Source organism: Gorilla gorilla, chromosome 5, assembly GCF_029281585.2.
Source record: "Gorilla gorilla gorilla isolate KB3781 chromosome 5, NHGRI_mGorGor1-v2.1_pri, whole genome shotgun sequence".
NCBI classification, from domain to species: Eukaryota; Metazoa; Chordata; class Mammalia; order Primates; family Hominidae; genus Gorilla; species Gorilla gorilla.
This window is the reverse complement of record NC_073229.2, coordinates 136,225,299-136,242,352: the sequence shown is the minus strand read 5'-3', so window position 1 is coordinate 136,242,352 and position 17,054 is coordinate 136,225,299. Positions and strand designations below refer to the sequence as shown.

Sequence of the window (17,054 nt, the reverse complement as noted above, 5' to 3'; positions counted from 1 at the left end):
ACAGACGTGCTTAGCGACGGCAGAGGCTTGCGGCAGTAGCGTGACTTACGGCAGCTCTCTAGCAGAGCGCCGTTGCTGGGGGAATGCAGAAGCGGCCGCGGGCTAGCAAGCTCCCGGAGCCGGCGGCGCACCACCATGACCCAGTCGGTGGTCGTACAGGGTGAGCTACGCCGGGCGGGTAGAGACCTGGTCGCCGCGGAATCCAGCGGCCATATTTCCTGCCTAATGTCCTATTCTCTTTCCTTCCTCTCCTCCGGTCGCAGTCGGCCAGTGCGGAAACCAGATCGGCTGCTGCTTCTGGGACCTGGCACTAAGGGAGCACGCCGCGGTCAACCAGGTACCCGCCCGCCGCCGCGAGCCCCCTCGCCTGTCAGCTAGGTCTTCCAGCCCATACGCAGGAAATAATCGACTTGAGCTTTCATCTGACCCGTTTAAGATGCATGGGATCTTCCCAGTAAAGAACGTACTGGTTTTTAAACATGTTGCTGTCAGACACACACTAAACTAAAAGAACACTGGCCAGCGACCTTAGTCTTAACATTTTTCCTGATTCTCAGGGTCTCCGCTTTATTGGTGTTCGTGTGCAGAACAGTGAGATTTGTATATGGGAAAGTACTTTGTAAAATAGATAACACGTGTGGTTATTGTATTCCTTAATTTAACCAGTCAGCTTTTAAAAAGATTACCAAGAATCCAGAGAACGCTCATTTGATGGACCTGTCCTACAGTCCTATGGGTGAAATCCTTTCTTTAGCACCCCCGGCTGAACTTTATGTGTAGATCTGGCATTTACTCTTCTAAGGAGATTGGGAAGAGTCAGGCTCCGCATTTTGTGATACTTGCTTTTTCTTATCAGAGTCTCATCCTAGCCATTACAGTATTATGTAATTAAAATTGAAAGAACTTGATTTGGGCGAGAAGCAAAACCTAAATGCTATTAACATATGTTTTTCTTTTTAGAAAGGAATTTATGATGAGGCAATAAGCAGCTTCTTTAGAAATGTGGACACCAGGTAAGATGGGATTAAAGTCTGTCACAGTGTGATACTTTAAGTTTCAGTAGCTTGGGAGAGAATTCTTCAAAGGACAATAAAAATAGCCAGTAGCTGCGAAGTTGTGTTTTTTTGTTTCATTATTGAAAGCATATTTATTCTATTAGATTATTAATATTCTCATATCATTTTGCCGAACAAGACAACAGATTTCCCTTTAGTGTGACTTCTTTTAACTTAACCTTGAAATAAGTTTCATTAAAAGAAAGCTGAAATTTTCCCAGAGGGCATCTTGTTAATGCATCCTGTAATAACTAACTTTTGAAAGAAAAATATATTGTTTACATATATGCTGTAAGTATAAAGATATACTTAAAAAGGTGACAAGCAGTTGTTGGATTGTTTTTGTTTATTTAATAAAGAGTATATGTAAGTACCATATATGTTTTATCTGGAAGAGTAATTTAAGTTGCCGTTCAGGATATCTCCATAAGCTTTTAATATTAAATCATTAAGTCCATGCGTTTTCAAAATACTTCATAAAACTAACTGTCCTGTGCTTAAACTGAAAAATACATACTTCGTGTCAGGCTTTCATCCAATAGGAACATCAGTTCTAGTTTAAAATAGTTGGCTGGGTGTGTGAGCAGTTATCTTCAGAGAAAGCTGATTAGTCCGCGCTTCCTGGGTGAATTCCAGAGTCTATCTAGGGCACTGGCTTGCAAACTCAGAAGTGTCATTGGCATCTCGAGATGGGTTCAGTGCTCTCCAGTACAGCCAGGTTAACCAAAGACCAAATTCTCATTTTCATAGGCACATTACTTTATCTTTTGTAGGAAATCTAACTGAAAAGCTGTGTAATAATCTGAAGGTTGCTTGGTAACCATGGAATCAGACCAAAGGAAGTTAGTTACTTTAATGGCTGGTATCATTTATCTTTATTTTATGGAGATATCTGTCATATAGACTATAGATTCCCTCTTACTTGTAGGCCACAATATCCTCACCTCTAAATTCTCTTAGGAGACTCAAATTTGCTTCTGCAATACTTCCTTTCAGGCGCTTCTCTTGCTAAGTTCCTACACCCACCTCTTTACTTCTTGTTACCCAACGCTTACATTGAGTATTACATAGTTGAGACTCAGCCTGGGAGCTTTTCTTTCTTCATAAGGTGACTCTTCATAACTACACTCTCATCTACTCTGTGTGTTTTATACTTTAACCTGAGAGCACTATTATTTTCCCGGTAAGTTTGGCAAGCAGGGTTGTGGCATCTTGCACTTCTTTCTGTGTACTATCAACACATGCAGCATCTGTTCCACAGCTTAGTACAAAAAATATTTTTCAAAGTAAAACCATATCTTTGTGTACTATTCTTATCAAATTTTTATACCTTTTGAGTAGCATGATAGGAATTTACCTACAGCATGGGTTGGCTTGCATATATTTTCTGTAAAGGACCAGGCAGTAAATATTTTAGGTTTTGTGAACCATAAAGTCTTTTGCACCACTACTTGATCTGTAGCATGATTGTGGGCATAGGTAATACATAAAGGAATGGGTGTGTCCACATTTGAATAAAACTTTATTTGGGAAAACAGGCAGCTAGTTGAATTTGGCCTGACGATTGGCTGCCCTTCATATATTCTGTCTTGTGAACTGTCTTTACTGACCCATATACTGCGTTAGATTTCAGTACTTTGGCAACTTATTTCCAACGTGAAATTCTGAGAACAACCTTAGATATTCAGTGGTAAATACCAGTTATATCAGTTGATGGGTGTTAACTGCAATAGAAAACTACATTAATGGTGGCTGAAGCAGTAAAGGTATTCATTTATCTCACAAATCTGGAAATCAGACTTTCTAGGTTTAAAGGAATGCCTCAAAGATCTAATACTATATATGTTCCACTGTCCATAAGTGTGTTGGCTTTTTGTACTTGTATTATTACTTCATGACTATAAAATGGCAGTCTGCTCCAGGAATCACATCCATATTCATGTTTGAGGCAGGAAAAAGGAAGAAGATAGGCACCAACTGCATCTGGTCCTTCTTTAAAAGCTTCCCAGAATACTTCTCCTTTATCTCATTGGCTAGAACTGGATTACATGGCCAGCCCTAACTACAAAGAAAGCCAGGAAACTAAGTACCTCACTTTTTCAGCCTAATGGGAGGTAAGCAAGGAAGAAAGAGATTAGGAATAGCTGTTGTGTCTGCCTTACCTGGCCTATAAGCAGTCTTATTATATAAATGGAAGTTAACTTTATCACCTGATAGTGCTATTAGCCATGGAAGATCTTATGACCATTTCTCATTTTTTTATCTTTCAGAGTGGTTGGTGATGGTGGAAGTATTTCCAAGGGAAAAATATGTTCTTTAAAAGCACGAGTAAGATACATATGCTTGGATTCTTATATTACATGTATTTTTTAAATAACTATTTCAGTAACTATCATGAGAATAAAACTTTAAACTTTTCAAAGTAGAAAAAAATTACTAAGCCACATTTAATATAAATATAACTAAGCAGACATTTGTGTCCACCTAACACATTAGGGGGAAAAGCCCATACTTTAAAACACTGTAGTTAGCCTGTTTTCAGGAGAAATAGTGTCTAGATAAATGATAACAAAAGGAGCATTCTTAACTCTTAAGGACCTGAAATACGTACTAGTACAGTTTAATGTTTTATTTAAAGATACTGGAAGATTTATTTGCATCAAGGTTACTACCAATAAAAAACATGGAACCAGCCACATTGTAGTGAATAAAAACCATTCACCATATAAGTTCTCCTGAACCAAGTACTTCAGGTTCTTAGCCCATATTTACAGTCTTATTTACAGTCTTAATCATTCCAACAATATTTCTGTGATTGTCTGTAACGAACTACTTTTTCTGATTTTTGATCAGTGATCTTTGACTATAACAGAAAAGAAAGTTTAAATGTTATGGAAGGTGCTGGGTGCGGTGGCTCACGCCTGTAATCCCAGCACTTTGGGAGGCCGAGGCGGGCAGATTACGAGGTCAGGAGATCAAGACCATCCTGGCTAACACGGTGAAACCCCGTCTCTACTAAAAATACAAAAAATTAGCCGGGCGAGGTGGCGGGCGCCTGTAGTCCCAGCTGCTCGGGAGGCTGAGGCAGGAGAATGGCATGAACCCCGGGGGGGGCGGAGCCTGCAGTGAGCCGAGATCGCGCCACTGCATCCAACCTGGGCGACAGCGGGACTCCGTCTCAAAAAAAAAAAAAAATGTTATGGAAGGAATTGAGATGCCAAGGATCAGACCTGGTGTAGTAGCTTAAAGACTGGTGAGCAATAGTTTTGTGACATCTAGGAATCATCTAGTATCTGCAATCTCCGATGTCCTTGGAAAACAAAATTTAGGGCAGAGATCATGTGCTTGCAGGCTGTTACAATAATTGACTAACACAGTATGCTTTGTGATGTAGAGAGAGCAGGTATCCCAATCCAAATCTTAGAGAAAAAGAGACTTTGACATTTCCTAGACTACTCCCAGTTGAATCTTTTTCCTACAACCATATCAGTAAGCAGATTGAGAGGTGAAGGAAACACTATTAGGAAAAAATAAATCAGCGTGTTTTTGTAGCCTTTGACTTTTTTTCCGAGAAGGTACTCTTCCATTTTCTCCTTAAGAGCTCTTGGTATTATGTGGTTGTGATCACTGAAGAGTCCAGGCTTCACAAGATAACTTGGTGCTTGGGTCCCTCCACTGTGTTCAGTTTAGGTTAATAAATACTCAGAATTTTATAAATCCTGTTACAATTGTAAAGCCAGGTGGCTCTGAAAGGAAGTACAAACATCAAATCCTGGAACAGTTGTGACTCCAGACCTTGGATGCCTAAGTGAAGAACCCAAAATACTCTCCCAAAGTTTAGTTAATTTCCAAAGGAAAAACAAGGGCCTGATGTAACTAAGGAAGGTCTGGAAGAGTTATATGTCAGGATTTTAATGTTAAGTGACTAGGACAGTGATGATTCTATCAAAACTAATTTCAGGAGGTACCTGAGTATCAGTTTGTATTTGCATATTGCTTCCCTTGCCAGATAGCAGAGTAATTGAGGGTATGATTTATGTATGTTTAATCTTCCACATACCTCAATAAATCTATTTTGGAACAAGGCCAGTATAATCCAATTTGTTTTTTCTTTTATAATCTCACAACTTGTAGTACTAAAATTTGCCCATACAGTGAAGTCTCTCTTTGGTTTGTTTAGGTATTAAAGTCAGCATTTGAGGTCAAAATTGCATATTGTCAGAAATATGCTTGAAAATACCTAACATTGCCAAACATAATCCTATACAGTCCTCTGTATGTACAAAGTGTATATATGATTGCTCTATATAAAGGAGCACATTTGTAAAACATAGTTTTATAGTCTTTATGATATACTGCTGTATTATTTTAATTGTAATATCTTGAAGTAGTAGCATGGTTAATTACACACATGATTAAACTCACTGCTTAATGTTATATGGTAACAGAACTGAAAGCCATAAACCGAGCACTTCCTCTGTGACACTGAATCAGAGTTAACAAATCATTGTTTAGTGTACCCTAAGAATTTGTTTCAGCTTTGCTTTTTTTATTTAACTCTACTTAGTTTACTTTTTCACTCTTCTTCCTCGCTGTAGAATATATGGAAAGTACAGGGAAGTGGGAGGACGGGACATGTAATCCTACTGCCAAGCTATCCCTGCTTTACGTTTTACTAGATGGCCTTCATCTTTTTTTTTTTCTGTTTTTTTTTCCATAATTAATTTTGTGTTTTATATTCTCATTTCTTCTTAGGAGTGTAGATTTTCTGTCATGTCAGCTAAAGTTTGTAGTAATGAATTAGATTGTGAATTACTTGGGGGAAGGGACCATGTTGTCATTTTTTACATCTATCCAGTGCCTTTGCACATAATGGTAAATTTACTCATTTGAATTGGACAGTTTTGAGCTGTGGTTCATAAAGAGCAGCATGATTGTTCCTAGTATGCAAGTACATTCATGCATCCTGTATTGAGAACTTGTTCTGGTTAAGGATACCTTCTACATTTCTGAGACCTTGTTAGAAATTCAGTTGAGGGGATTATTCTTGGGCTTTTTTTCCCCAACTAGGCATTTTGGAGTAGGATAAAAGAATTTAGACTCTATTTTTTAATTGGATTCCACCTTTCAAACAGAGTGAAATTCTTTTTTAATTTTTACAACAGATTCTACATAAAGATTTTAATTAAGCTTAAACTATAAAGAGAACAGTACAATATTCAGCACATAAATTCTTTTCATTTACAGAGTGAATAACTCTAAAGGAAAATACATTAATTATATTTTATTTTTCTTTCTCAGGCTGTCTTGATTGATATGGAAGAAGGGGTAGTGAATGAAATTCTGCAGGGACCACTGAGAGATGTATTTGATACGAAACAGCTCATCACTGATATTTCTGGCTCAGGAAATAATTGGTGAGAATACACAGCGTAAAAATTGAATATCTTCTGAAAAAAATGAGCAATCTTTCTTCATTGTGAGATTCTGCTGATACGAAACAGGATGTAATTTGCCACATAATGCTAGGCCTTTCAGCCCACCACCTTAATAAATAGTGGCTTGGAAGCCACCTGTATTTACTCCTAGTTCCTTCTAACTTTTTTAAAGAAAAAGAAGAATTATGAAAAATTAATTTGCTAAATTCCGTTTCATAAATTCTTGAAGAACATTAAATAATGACAAATGTTTTAAGTACTTCCATTAACTGTTATCTATGTTATTTGACTCACTCTCAAGTTGTCCAATTGGTCAGATGTAATGCAACTGATAGAGATGCAAGCCAGACCAGTATCCTAGCATTCAAGCTGAGCCTAAGGCTGTTTAGGCCCTTGAGCATATAATGGTCTCTTCTCTTTACTGTGAAAAAAGCTTCAACAGTGATTACTTAAGAATTCACATTGAGACTGTTGCTGTTTTTTAGAAATTAGCTCCTTGTTATTTGCACATCTCTCATATTCATTATTTTCACTATTTGCAGCCAGTCCCTCAGGTTCATAATGCGGAATAATGTGTAATTTTACTAAAGCATAAATTTGAATCTTGTGTTCCCAGAGAACCAGTCACTTAGTAAGTGAGCCCATCTGACCACCTAACTGCATTTTCACTAATTGTTGTATAACTTATTATGTAACTTTTGGGTTATACCTGAAATGCATATTATGGGAAAATCTTTTGTTTTAATTCATCATAGTGATATTTGCAAATTTGGACAACTTAAAAAGACTTGCAGAGCTGCATGAATATCAATTTCTACCATGTGCCATTTCATCTAATAACATGATGTGACCTTTTTTTTCTCATATATGAAACCAGAATAGGTTTGTTTAAATTTTTAATTTTCAGTGTCTCTGTAGTTTACCACATTTTACTTTTTAGTATGTAAAATCCACTACAATTCAGAGTTTGCCTTAAATGGAGAGAAGAAAAAATTATGTAACTGCAATCTTGTTTTGTTGAAATTGTACCTTAAGAGAAGGTTAAGATAAATTTAGAAAATCATCGTTTAATATTCACTACTAATGAGCTTACTTATCCAGATATTTGAGGATTATAGATACTGAATATTTGTTAAGTTTTCTATCTAGTATCTTCAGGATATTGTATGATTTATTTACATGAAACAAGAATAGACTTAGCTCAATAAAAATACTTTTCAAATTTGTTTAAAATCCTTTTATTTAGATTAGAACTAATCAAATAAAAAAATAAATGCAAGGAATTTTTAAAATCCATATTCTAATTTTCAGGGCCGTGGGTCACAAAGTTTTCGGCAGTCTTTACCAAGACCAGATTTTAGAGAAATTCAGAAAGTCGGCAGAGCACTGTGATTGCTTGCAGTGTTTCTTTATAATACATTCCATGGGAGGAGGTAAAATTTTTCACTCATTTGCCTGTAACAGTGTTAAAGTATAAGTGGGAATTCATTTTGCAAACGTAAGTCTTGTTTTTAGACCTGTGCTTGATAAAGATAGAACTATTCGGAGGGTGTGTAGTTTGAGTATATAAACATACACCTTTTTATCTTAAAATTTTGTGGAATTATGTCACTATTTTCTTTTTCTTTTTTTTTTTTTTTAATGTAAGCCCTCTTAAGAGTCAACAGAACTATACTGGAAAAATTTTTTCTTGTACCTTTAGTTTCTTTTACAGAACATTCAGATACTTTTCAGGATGTATGAGCTTTTGAGAAATGCTGACTTTCTCCTTAGAGTTTGCCTGTACAGTCCTGTTTCCTAGACTGAAGCATTTTTGACGTGTTCATGATGTGTGCTTGCCAAAGGATATCAATACCCTTTCTTTAACCATCTTCAAACCTTTCTTGTCTCCGAAAAGAGAAAAAAAAGGAAACTAGTTTAGTCAATTCCTTTAGATCATTTATTACATGGCAATTAATCAACTTGAAGTAAAAATAAATGATTGTCATTGCTTTCTTCCCCCAGGGAAGTCTATACCTTAGAACTGAAGTATTTTGCTCCCCTGTTCTGTAAAAATAGAAACAGAATGTAACTTGCTGATTTTTAAATACGCTTAGCAAATTTTAAAAGAACGAAATGGTCACACTTTTTTCCTCCAACCTGAGATTAAGATTTTATATTCAGCAGGTTAGATGTATGTACAGTTGATTTTTATACATATTATTCATTGACATAGCATTTTAAGATTAAAAGTTAAAATTGCTGTGTAACCATATCTTTAAAAGACCCTCATAATCATCGGTTAAGAAACAAATTTGTTTCTGTACTAGTATAATTAACCTGCAAATTTGAGCTAGCTTTTTATTTGATTTATAGTTCGTTATACCTTTTTAAAAAATACCTTTATTACCCAACATCTCAGAAGAACATACTTACAATTCACTTAAAATAGCAAAAATAAATATTAATACTAAAGGTTAAAAGTAAAGTTCTTTTTTCCCCACATCTAATGCCTAATCCCTGTCCTTACAGATGATCAGGTTTGCAGGGTCTTTTTATGTCTGTTCTTTCAGATATATTCTATGCCTATCAAAGCATGTATGTATATTTGTACATAAACAAGATTATCCAATATATACTATACTGTAACTTTTCCACTTTATCTCTTTCTCAGACATCTTTCCATATCCGCTGTCTGTCATAGAATCAATTATACAGTTTAAAGTGAGTTTGTTATTGATGGGTATTAAGTGTTTATGGTGTTTAGTTTTTACATCCAATCATCAGTGAAAGTCTGGGACAAATACTTCTGCATTTGTGCCACTATAGCTTTAGACAGTATTCCTAAGAGAAAGATAGGACCAAAGCATATGTACATTTTAAATTGTGGCTGATATTGCCTATATACCTTCCTACAATATTGCACCAGTGCTTCTTACTGGCAACAATGTGTATGAGTTTCTATTTCCCTACACTAGCACCAATACTGAGTATCATGAGACATAAATCTATTATATTCAAAATTGTATTTAGTTTTAATTTGTATTTCCTTAATTAGAAGAAAGGTTGAGCATCTTTACTTCTATTTGCAATTTGTATTTCTTTTATTATGAGTTAAATGTTTCTATCCTTTGCCCATTTTGTGGTGGCGTTATTCGTATTTTTTGTTGTTGATTTGTGGGAACTCTTTCTTAGAGAAACTTAGTCCTCCCCATCATATGTATTGAAGGGTTTTTTTGTAAGTTTGTCTTGTTATTTTTTTTATGGGTTTTTTAAGTATATATAGAAGTTTTGTTTATTTTTAATGAAATCAAAACTGTCTCTTCTGTAATGGCCCTGGTTTTTTTATGATGCTTAGAAAGTCCTTCTCATTAAAGATCACCCCAAGAATCTCCCTCACTTTGACTTAGTATTTTTAGCATCATAGCCTTTTAATAGTTATCTGCATGGATTAGAACATTGGTGTTTAAAGTTTTTTTTAACCAGAATAGTATGAAATACATTTTATATATCACAATGCAGCATACACACATGAAAAAATATATTAAGAAAATGTTATTTACTCATACTACATCTGACATGTTATTTTCTACTGTTTCATTTAAGAAAAGAAAACAGTACTAATCTGTTCATTAGTTTCATAGCCTACTAATAGTTCAGAACCCAGTTTGAAAAACATCGGATTAGAGGATTCCAGTTTTAAGTTCTGAAAAATTTCTGAATTTATGTAAATGTAACTTGATGTATCAGAAAGTTATCTTTAATGAGATTCCTAGAATTTCTGCTTTTAAATAAGTAGTGTTTCATATTTGAAAATTTTTGAAATTCGAGGTAGGCATGTTTAATTGTAAACAGTTTTAACTCTGTTTAAGTTGCTTGATGACATGATAGTTTTTTTCATCAAGATTATATACACACTACACTAAAGCTGTCAAGTTAATTTTCTTAAGTTGCTTAATATCAAATGTAGACTGAACACTGTCTTAGCTGAATTTTTTACTTGTGCATGTGCAGTTGGTTCTTGTGGCATTATATAGGTATAACTTAAATATGAAAAGGAGTGAGATATAGACGGCCCTCCCAAACTCACTGTCAGAACCAGAGATGGAATTCAGGACTTCATTTCCTGAATGTTGCCTTCATTTCCTTATCCAAAATTAGATTAGTTAATATATAATCACAGAAATAAGCTGAAAATTATTTTTACAAATATAAATTCTGACCAGGTGTGGTGGCTCATGCTTGTAATTCCAGCACTTTGGGAGGCCAAGGCAGAAGCTTGCTTGAACCTAGGAGTTCAAGACCAGCCTGGGCAACATAGGTAGACCCTATCTCTACACAAATTAAAAAGTTCGCCAGGCGTGGTGGCTCATGCCTGCGGTCCCAGATACTTGGGAGGCTGAGGCAGGAGGATCATTTGACCCTAGGAGGTCAAGGCTGCATTGAGCTGATTATGCTGCTGCACTCCAGCCTGGGTGACAGAGCAAGACCCTGTCTCAAAAAAAATAAAGTTTCAAATTCTTCACAATTATATTCTGAATAATTTATGCTAATTTTTAAAAACACTTTAATCCTCAGGAACAGGATCTGGACTTGGCACATTTCTTTTAAAGGTGCTTGAAGACGAATTCCCAGAAGTATACAGATTTGTGACTTCCATTTATCCTTCTGGTGAGGATGATGTCATAACCTCACCTTATAATAGCATCTTGGCAATGAAGGAACTTAATGAGCATGCAGACTGTGTGTTGCCCATTGACAATCAAGTAAGAAATGACATTGGAACTTATGAATAAATGTTATATATATTCAGTCCTGTATTATGTATATGTGTTTATATGAAACATTCTCTTCACTTTTCAGCCTTCTTAGAGAAAAAATCAGTTTAAATTGTTTTTCTTTCTCTTTCCTAGTAGAATATCATCTACATCCACTCTTCTTAATAGCTTCTCTCCCAATGTTTTTCCCTCAAAAGTCTTTATTTGACATCATTAGCAAAATCGACCTCATGGTGAATTCTGGAAAGTTGGGTACAACTGTGAAGCCAAAGAGTCTGGTTACTTCAAGTTCTGGGGCTTTAAAAAAGCGGCATAAGAAGCCCTTTGATGCAATGAATAACATTGTGGCAAATTTGCTGCTCAACCTAACGAGGTAATTCTATCCAGGGATAGTCAAAAAACTTTATTGTGCTTTTAGTGATATTTTGAATTTTTGTAGTAGCATTTTTTAGTTATTCTAAATTGTAGAAGCTGCTTCTGTTTTTATTTTGTCTTCTATCTTTTCTTGGAGTGATCACACAGAATTTTACCTTCTATGACTCCAAAGCAGCATTTCCCCAAGTATGTTCCATGGAATATGAATAGATATCATATGATGTGAAAGATTTTGTGGTTGACACACTTGTAAAACACATAGACAAAATTAAACATTTTTTAGCTGTAGAGTGTCTTAATCATTTAAACCAACTAGTCTGTACCTCCTCATTAACTGGTCCAAAAGATTTCTGTGGCTTTTTGGTATCAGAGATTGCTTTGACATTATTATATTCTAGATTATAGAGTATATTAAGCAGATTCTTGAGGAATTTAGTTGTTTCTACAGTTACTAATTACTGACATATGTGTTTAACTCAAATATAAAGTTTGTTTTAAATAGGATATTTTTATATGTGTAATGAGCAACTATAATAGTATATTGATTACACTTCAGATAATCCAGAAAGAATGACTGTAAGCCCAGCCATGGTGGCTCATGCCTGTAAATCTCAGCACATTGGGAGGCCAAGGCAGGTAGATTGCTTGAGCCCAGGAGCTGGAGATCAGCCTGGGGCACATGGTAAAATCCCATATCTACAAAAAATACAAAAATTAGCCAGGCAAGGTGTTGTATGCCTACTGTAGTCTCAGCTGTTCAGGAGGCTGAGATGGGAGGCGGCAGTTGCAGTGAGCTGAGATCACACCACTACACTCCAGCCTGGGCAACCAGAGCGAGACCCTGTCTCAAAAAAAAAAAAAGAAAGAAAAAAAAATTTAGATGTTGTGTGTTATATTTTATTTTATACATGATTGTTCTGATACTAAATTTCACTAATATGGAAGAAAAGCATGTGTTCTGCACTGAAGAACAGTGTACAAAAGAATTTAAGAAACTATCTGCTGAATAAATCGAGCTACATTTAAAGTGTATAATTTTAAAATTAAAAATTTTCTCATTTTAATGTTAACTTTTTAGCTCTGCAAGATTTGAAGGGTCCCTTAATATGGACCTTAATGAAATCAGCATGAATTTAGTTCCTTTTCCTCAACTTCATTATCTGGTGTCAAGCCTCACACCTCTGTATACACTGACAGATGTTAACATTCCTCCTAGAAGGTAAGGTGTAACTTTGTTTCAATTTTTTGAGGCCTCAAATTACTTAAAAAACATTTTTAAGAGAAAAACGTTTGCAATAACTCTGGTTATTTAATTGTATCATCTTATCTGTGAGAGTTGATGACATCCATTTTTCCATTAGATGAATGCATCTTTATTTAGAAGTAATTGTTGAAAAATGCCAGTATTAAACTATTTGAACCTAAATCTAATGATTAAATTTGTAGGCTTATGAAAAGTCCTTTGAAGTCTGACAAACACATTTGAATCCTAATTGTCACTAGCTACAGGACTTTGGGCAAGTGACTTAAACTTTCTTAGTTTTTCTCATCTGTAAAAATGAAGTGGTACCTACCTCATATACTTATTGGGTAGATTAGATGAGAGTTTGTTTTAAAGCTACTGTCACAGCCCAGTACCATAGAAGAATTTCAGATGTAACTCTGTATGTTTTCCAGAACACCTTGCTTTATAACTGTGTGTCATTGTTAAGCATAAAGATTACATCAGTATACTTAACAAAAAATGTAGTTTTGAAAGATACTCTTAGCATGTATACTGATGATGAGCTTGAAAAGTTCACAGTGGCATTCACAGTTGACTGAGGGAAAAGGTCCTGCCAAACTCTGTAAGGAGACAGTATGTAAATAAGAAAGGGAAAACTAAATTGGCTGAGTGCAGTGGCTCACACCTGTAATTCCAACACTTTGAAAGGATGAGATGGGAGGATCACTTGAGCCCGGGAGTTCAAGACCAGCCGGGGCAACATAGTGTGAGACCCTGTCTGCACTTGTAGTCCCAGCTACTCTGGAGACTGAAGTGGGAGGATCACTTGAACCCAGGAGTTTGAGGCTGCATTGAGCTATGATTTTGATCCTGCACTCCAGCCTGGGCAACAAAGGAAGACAGACCCTGTCTCTAAAACAGATTGAAAATAATTTTTAAAAAGTTTTTAAAGAAAACTAAAGATTCTTTTTTATAACTAAAGTTTTGACAAGATAATTCTATACTTCAGGAATGTCACAAGTGATATTGGTAAGTTTTCATCTAAGCCAACAGCAAATGACCACTTTGCCAACTAATAGATAGGACTCCGTTTCTGCATGGGATGCTGATGACCTTAACAAGCTAAGCAACATACACAGTGTATGCAACATGGTGATTATTAAATGTCCATTGGCATCAGCCTAGCATTGGAGTCTGTGTATTGTTAGATATAAACTTTGTCAGTCACCTTTATTTTCTTTTGTCTTTTATCCTTCAGTTAAAAGACTTAGGTTAAAAGTCTCTACTTTTAGGAGCACTACTATGGAGTTTCATCTTTTATAGGAGAGCTTCACATTGTCCTTTGATAATTTCCTCCTGTTAACAAAATTTATGACATAATATACTTTACAAAGTAATAGTCTTAATGTTATAGTCTTTTAATTAGTTTTAGTAGTTTGGATACTATGAAATAAATAAGGTATACTGAACTAAGTAATAATAATACAAGTTTCAAAAATCAGTACTACATAGAGTTCATAATGCTACAGTCAACATTTTGTAGCTACCTGAAATCACCCATATACTGCAGAAGCCTTTTTCCCCCAGAAAAAGAAAATATTATATGATTTCTTCTCTTCTCATATCATTAAGATTGCTTCAAGAAAAGTATAGTTATTTAATATTTTTAGAATATATATAATCTAATATTTTGTTAGTGTAATATTTAGTGTGGTTTCTTACTTATAGAGGACTATCTTCATTTTATAGTTATACATAGAAAGAAGTAATATTTTGTATAAACAGTGACAATTTCATTGTTGCAGATTGGATCAGATGTTTTCAGATGCCTTTAGTAAAGATCACCAGCTGCTTCGGGCAGACCCCAAACACAGTCTTTACCTCGCCTGTGCACTCATGGTTAGAGGAAATGTACAAATTTCAGATCTTCGTAGAAATATTGAAAGGTTTGGTTTATATTTTTAAAGATAATTTGTGTGTGCTGCTTGGGACAGTGTGGCATAGTAGTTAGTTAACAGCCGCCCTTCAAATTCTAGCAATGCCACTTACTAAAGTGTGACTGTGAACAAACTACTTAGTCTCTTTGTGCCTTGTTCTCTTCAAGTGTAAAATAAGGATAATAATAGTACATGGTTTTTATTTAGGAGTATTAAATGATATATGACATGTTTTATTTTATGAAAGTGTTCAGAAAATTGTGGCTATACTATTTTTATTACCACTGCCACCAGTACTACTATAGTAGTACTACTACTACTTCTGATTTTTGTGTTACTATTTCATTCTATTTGTAAGAAAACTAGTCTGTTGAATTACAAAGTAAGGAAAATGGTAGTACCTTCATTTCTTTATATCCCTAGATTTCTACTCTTAAGGAATGAGTTTCTAGCTTCTTGAATCACAACACAGCCAATTTAATGTTCCCCTACAAAATGTCTCTTAGTTCACTGTCAGACTGTACCATGTTACTGCCAATGGTAAAAAATAGATAACTTAGCGTCTAAACTAAGCAATTAGATTAATACCATCCATAATGTTCTGGTTTAACTAATATGAGCTGCCATTATATGGCAGACATTTTTAGTACCTTAGTTCTTACCTTCTGAGATTTTTTTTTTTAATCTCAGATTAAAACCATCTCTACAATTTGTCTCCTGGAATCAAGAAGGCTGGAAGACCAGCCTGTGTTCCGTACCTCCTGTGGGCCATTCTCATTCGTTATTAGCTTTAGCAAATAACACATGTGTGAAGCCCACCTTCATGGAACTGAAAGAGAGATTCATGAGGCTCTACAAGAAAAAGGTAATTATTGTACAGCTTTGTAACTGTATGTGTTTATTTTGGCTATTTAAGATGTATTCTTAAAAATTACACTATTACAAATCAGGGGTGATGTTTTCTATTATGTGCATTGTACTGATTATAACTGAAGAGGAGAGGCTTACTCATGCTACTTTTACTCTAAATGAGAAAATTCATGAGTTTATAGGATTCATTCAATTTGACAAAAGTTCTCTTTCAAATGTAGAGCTGAATGAACTCTAATTTTAATAAGGAATATTTACCTTTTAGGATAGTCTTATGTATTAAAGTTCCTGAAATGGTAAACGTTACCTAATTTTTTAATTTATAGGCTCACCTTCATCACTATCTACAAGTTGAAGGGATGGAAGAAAGCTGTTTCACAGAAGCTGTGTCATCTTTATCAGCACTCATACAGGAATATGACCAACTGGATGCCACAAAAAACATGCCTGTGCAGGATTTACCCAGACTAAGCATAGCTATGTGAAAAAGAAACCCTCAAAAAGACTTTCTTAATTTCACATTGTTTTTTCTGACCTTTCTGTTTCAACATTTTTGTAATTTGGAAACTCCAGTTTTTTCATATTATCAGGAAATATTTTTGTCTAAAAGAGTGATTTCTGTTTAATCGCAATTTGTTGGTAATACCAATGTGTGAAATTAGTGAAATCTTAGTACCTTAACTTCAAACATTTCTCTTCAGAAAAGTTCCCTTTTCTAAAATTGAGATGACATAGTTCTTGAATATTTTGCTGTATTTATAGCCTCATATTTAGGCATTTATGCACTGATGTGTCTTCAATAAAAATCTTGTACAGATATATTTTTATAATTATTTATAATTTATATTTTGATATTCTATTTAAGTTATCCTGATTCTTTAAAAGTAGTTACTGGGAGTAGAAGAACACAATATAAATATTTCCGTGTAATATCCACTAACTTTTCAGGCATAGGTTTTATTACAGCTGTTAAGGAGGTTTTGCTTCTTCTTTAGATAACAACTTGTTTGCTCAAAAGAATCCTAATTTGTACACTTAACATGTATTTGTATTAAACTTTTTAAATAATTGCTTTCTTATCAAACCAATTGATTTTATAATAAATGTCTATATTTTTCAACAGTGCTACTTGTTATTGTTCTGCATGACATTTATACAAATGAACAGAATGTTACTAAGCTTGATATCTTCCAAACTTTGCAATAAATGGCTATAATTGTTCCGGTTACTATAATCTTCAGTTCTAGCCTTAACGTTAATTTATTTTTGATAACAATTTATATTTCAGATCCACAGGTTAATTTTAAGTTGTATTCTTTATATTTCTTTCCTTTGCAAAGTAATGATACTGTTCTTGGTCTTTGTCTTGGAAATTTAACTTTTTACAATATTTGATG

The 17,054-nt window shown here is 34.8% G+C and overlaps 1 protein-coding gene across 2 annotated transcripts; it reads left to right on the top strand.

Annotated features, from left to right (window-relative positions):
• The first annotated feature begins 30 nt into the window (after nucleotides 1-30).
• Nucleotides 31-16,777, top strand: TUBE1 (tubulin epsilon 1). Of its 2 annotated transcripts, XM_004044547.5 has the most exons (12): nucleotides 31-160; nucleotides 264-337; nucleotides 961-1,013; nucleotides 3,326-3,383; nucleotides 6,357-6,472; nucleotides 7,805-7,926; nucleotides 11,051-11,238; nucleotides 11,448-11,623; nucleotides 12,704-12,844; nucleotides 14,656-14,796; nucleotides 15,478-15,652; nucleotides 15,984-16,777. In XM_004044547.5, exons 1-12 carry the CDS (start codon nucleotides 136-138, stop codon nucleotides 16,140-16,142), a joined length of 1,428 nt encoding a protein of 475 aa, XP_004044595.4. In that variant the 5' UTR covers nucleotides 31-135; the 3' UTR covers nucleotides 16,143-16,777. The 2 variants fall into 2 exon arrangements, with proteins under 2 accessions (XP_004044595.4, XP_018885007.3); XM_019029462.4 differs by lacking the exons at nucleotides 31-160; nucleotides 264-337; nucleotides 961-1,013 and adding an exon at nucleotides 2,857-3,169.
• The last annotated feature ends 277 nt before the right edge of the window (nucleotides 16,778-17,054 follow it).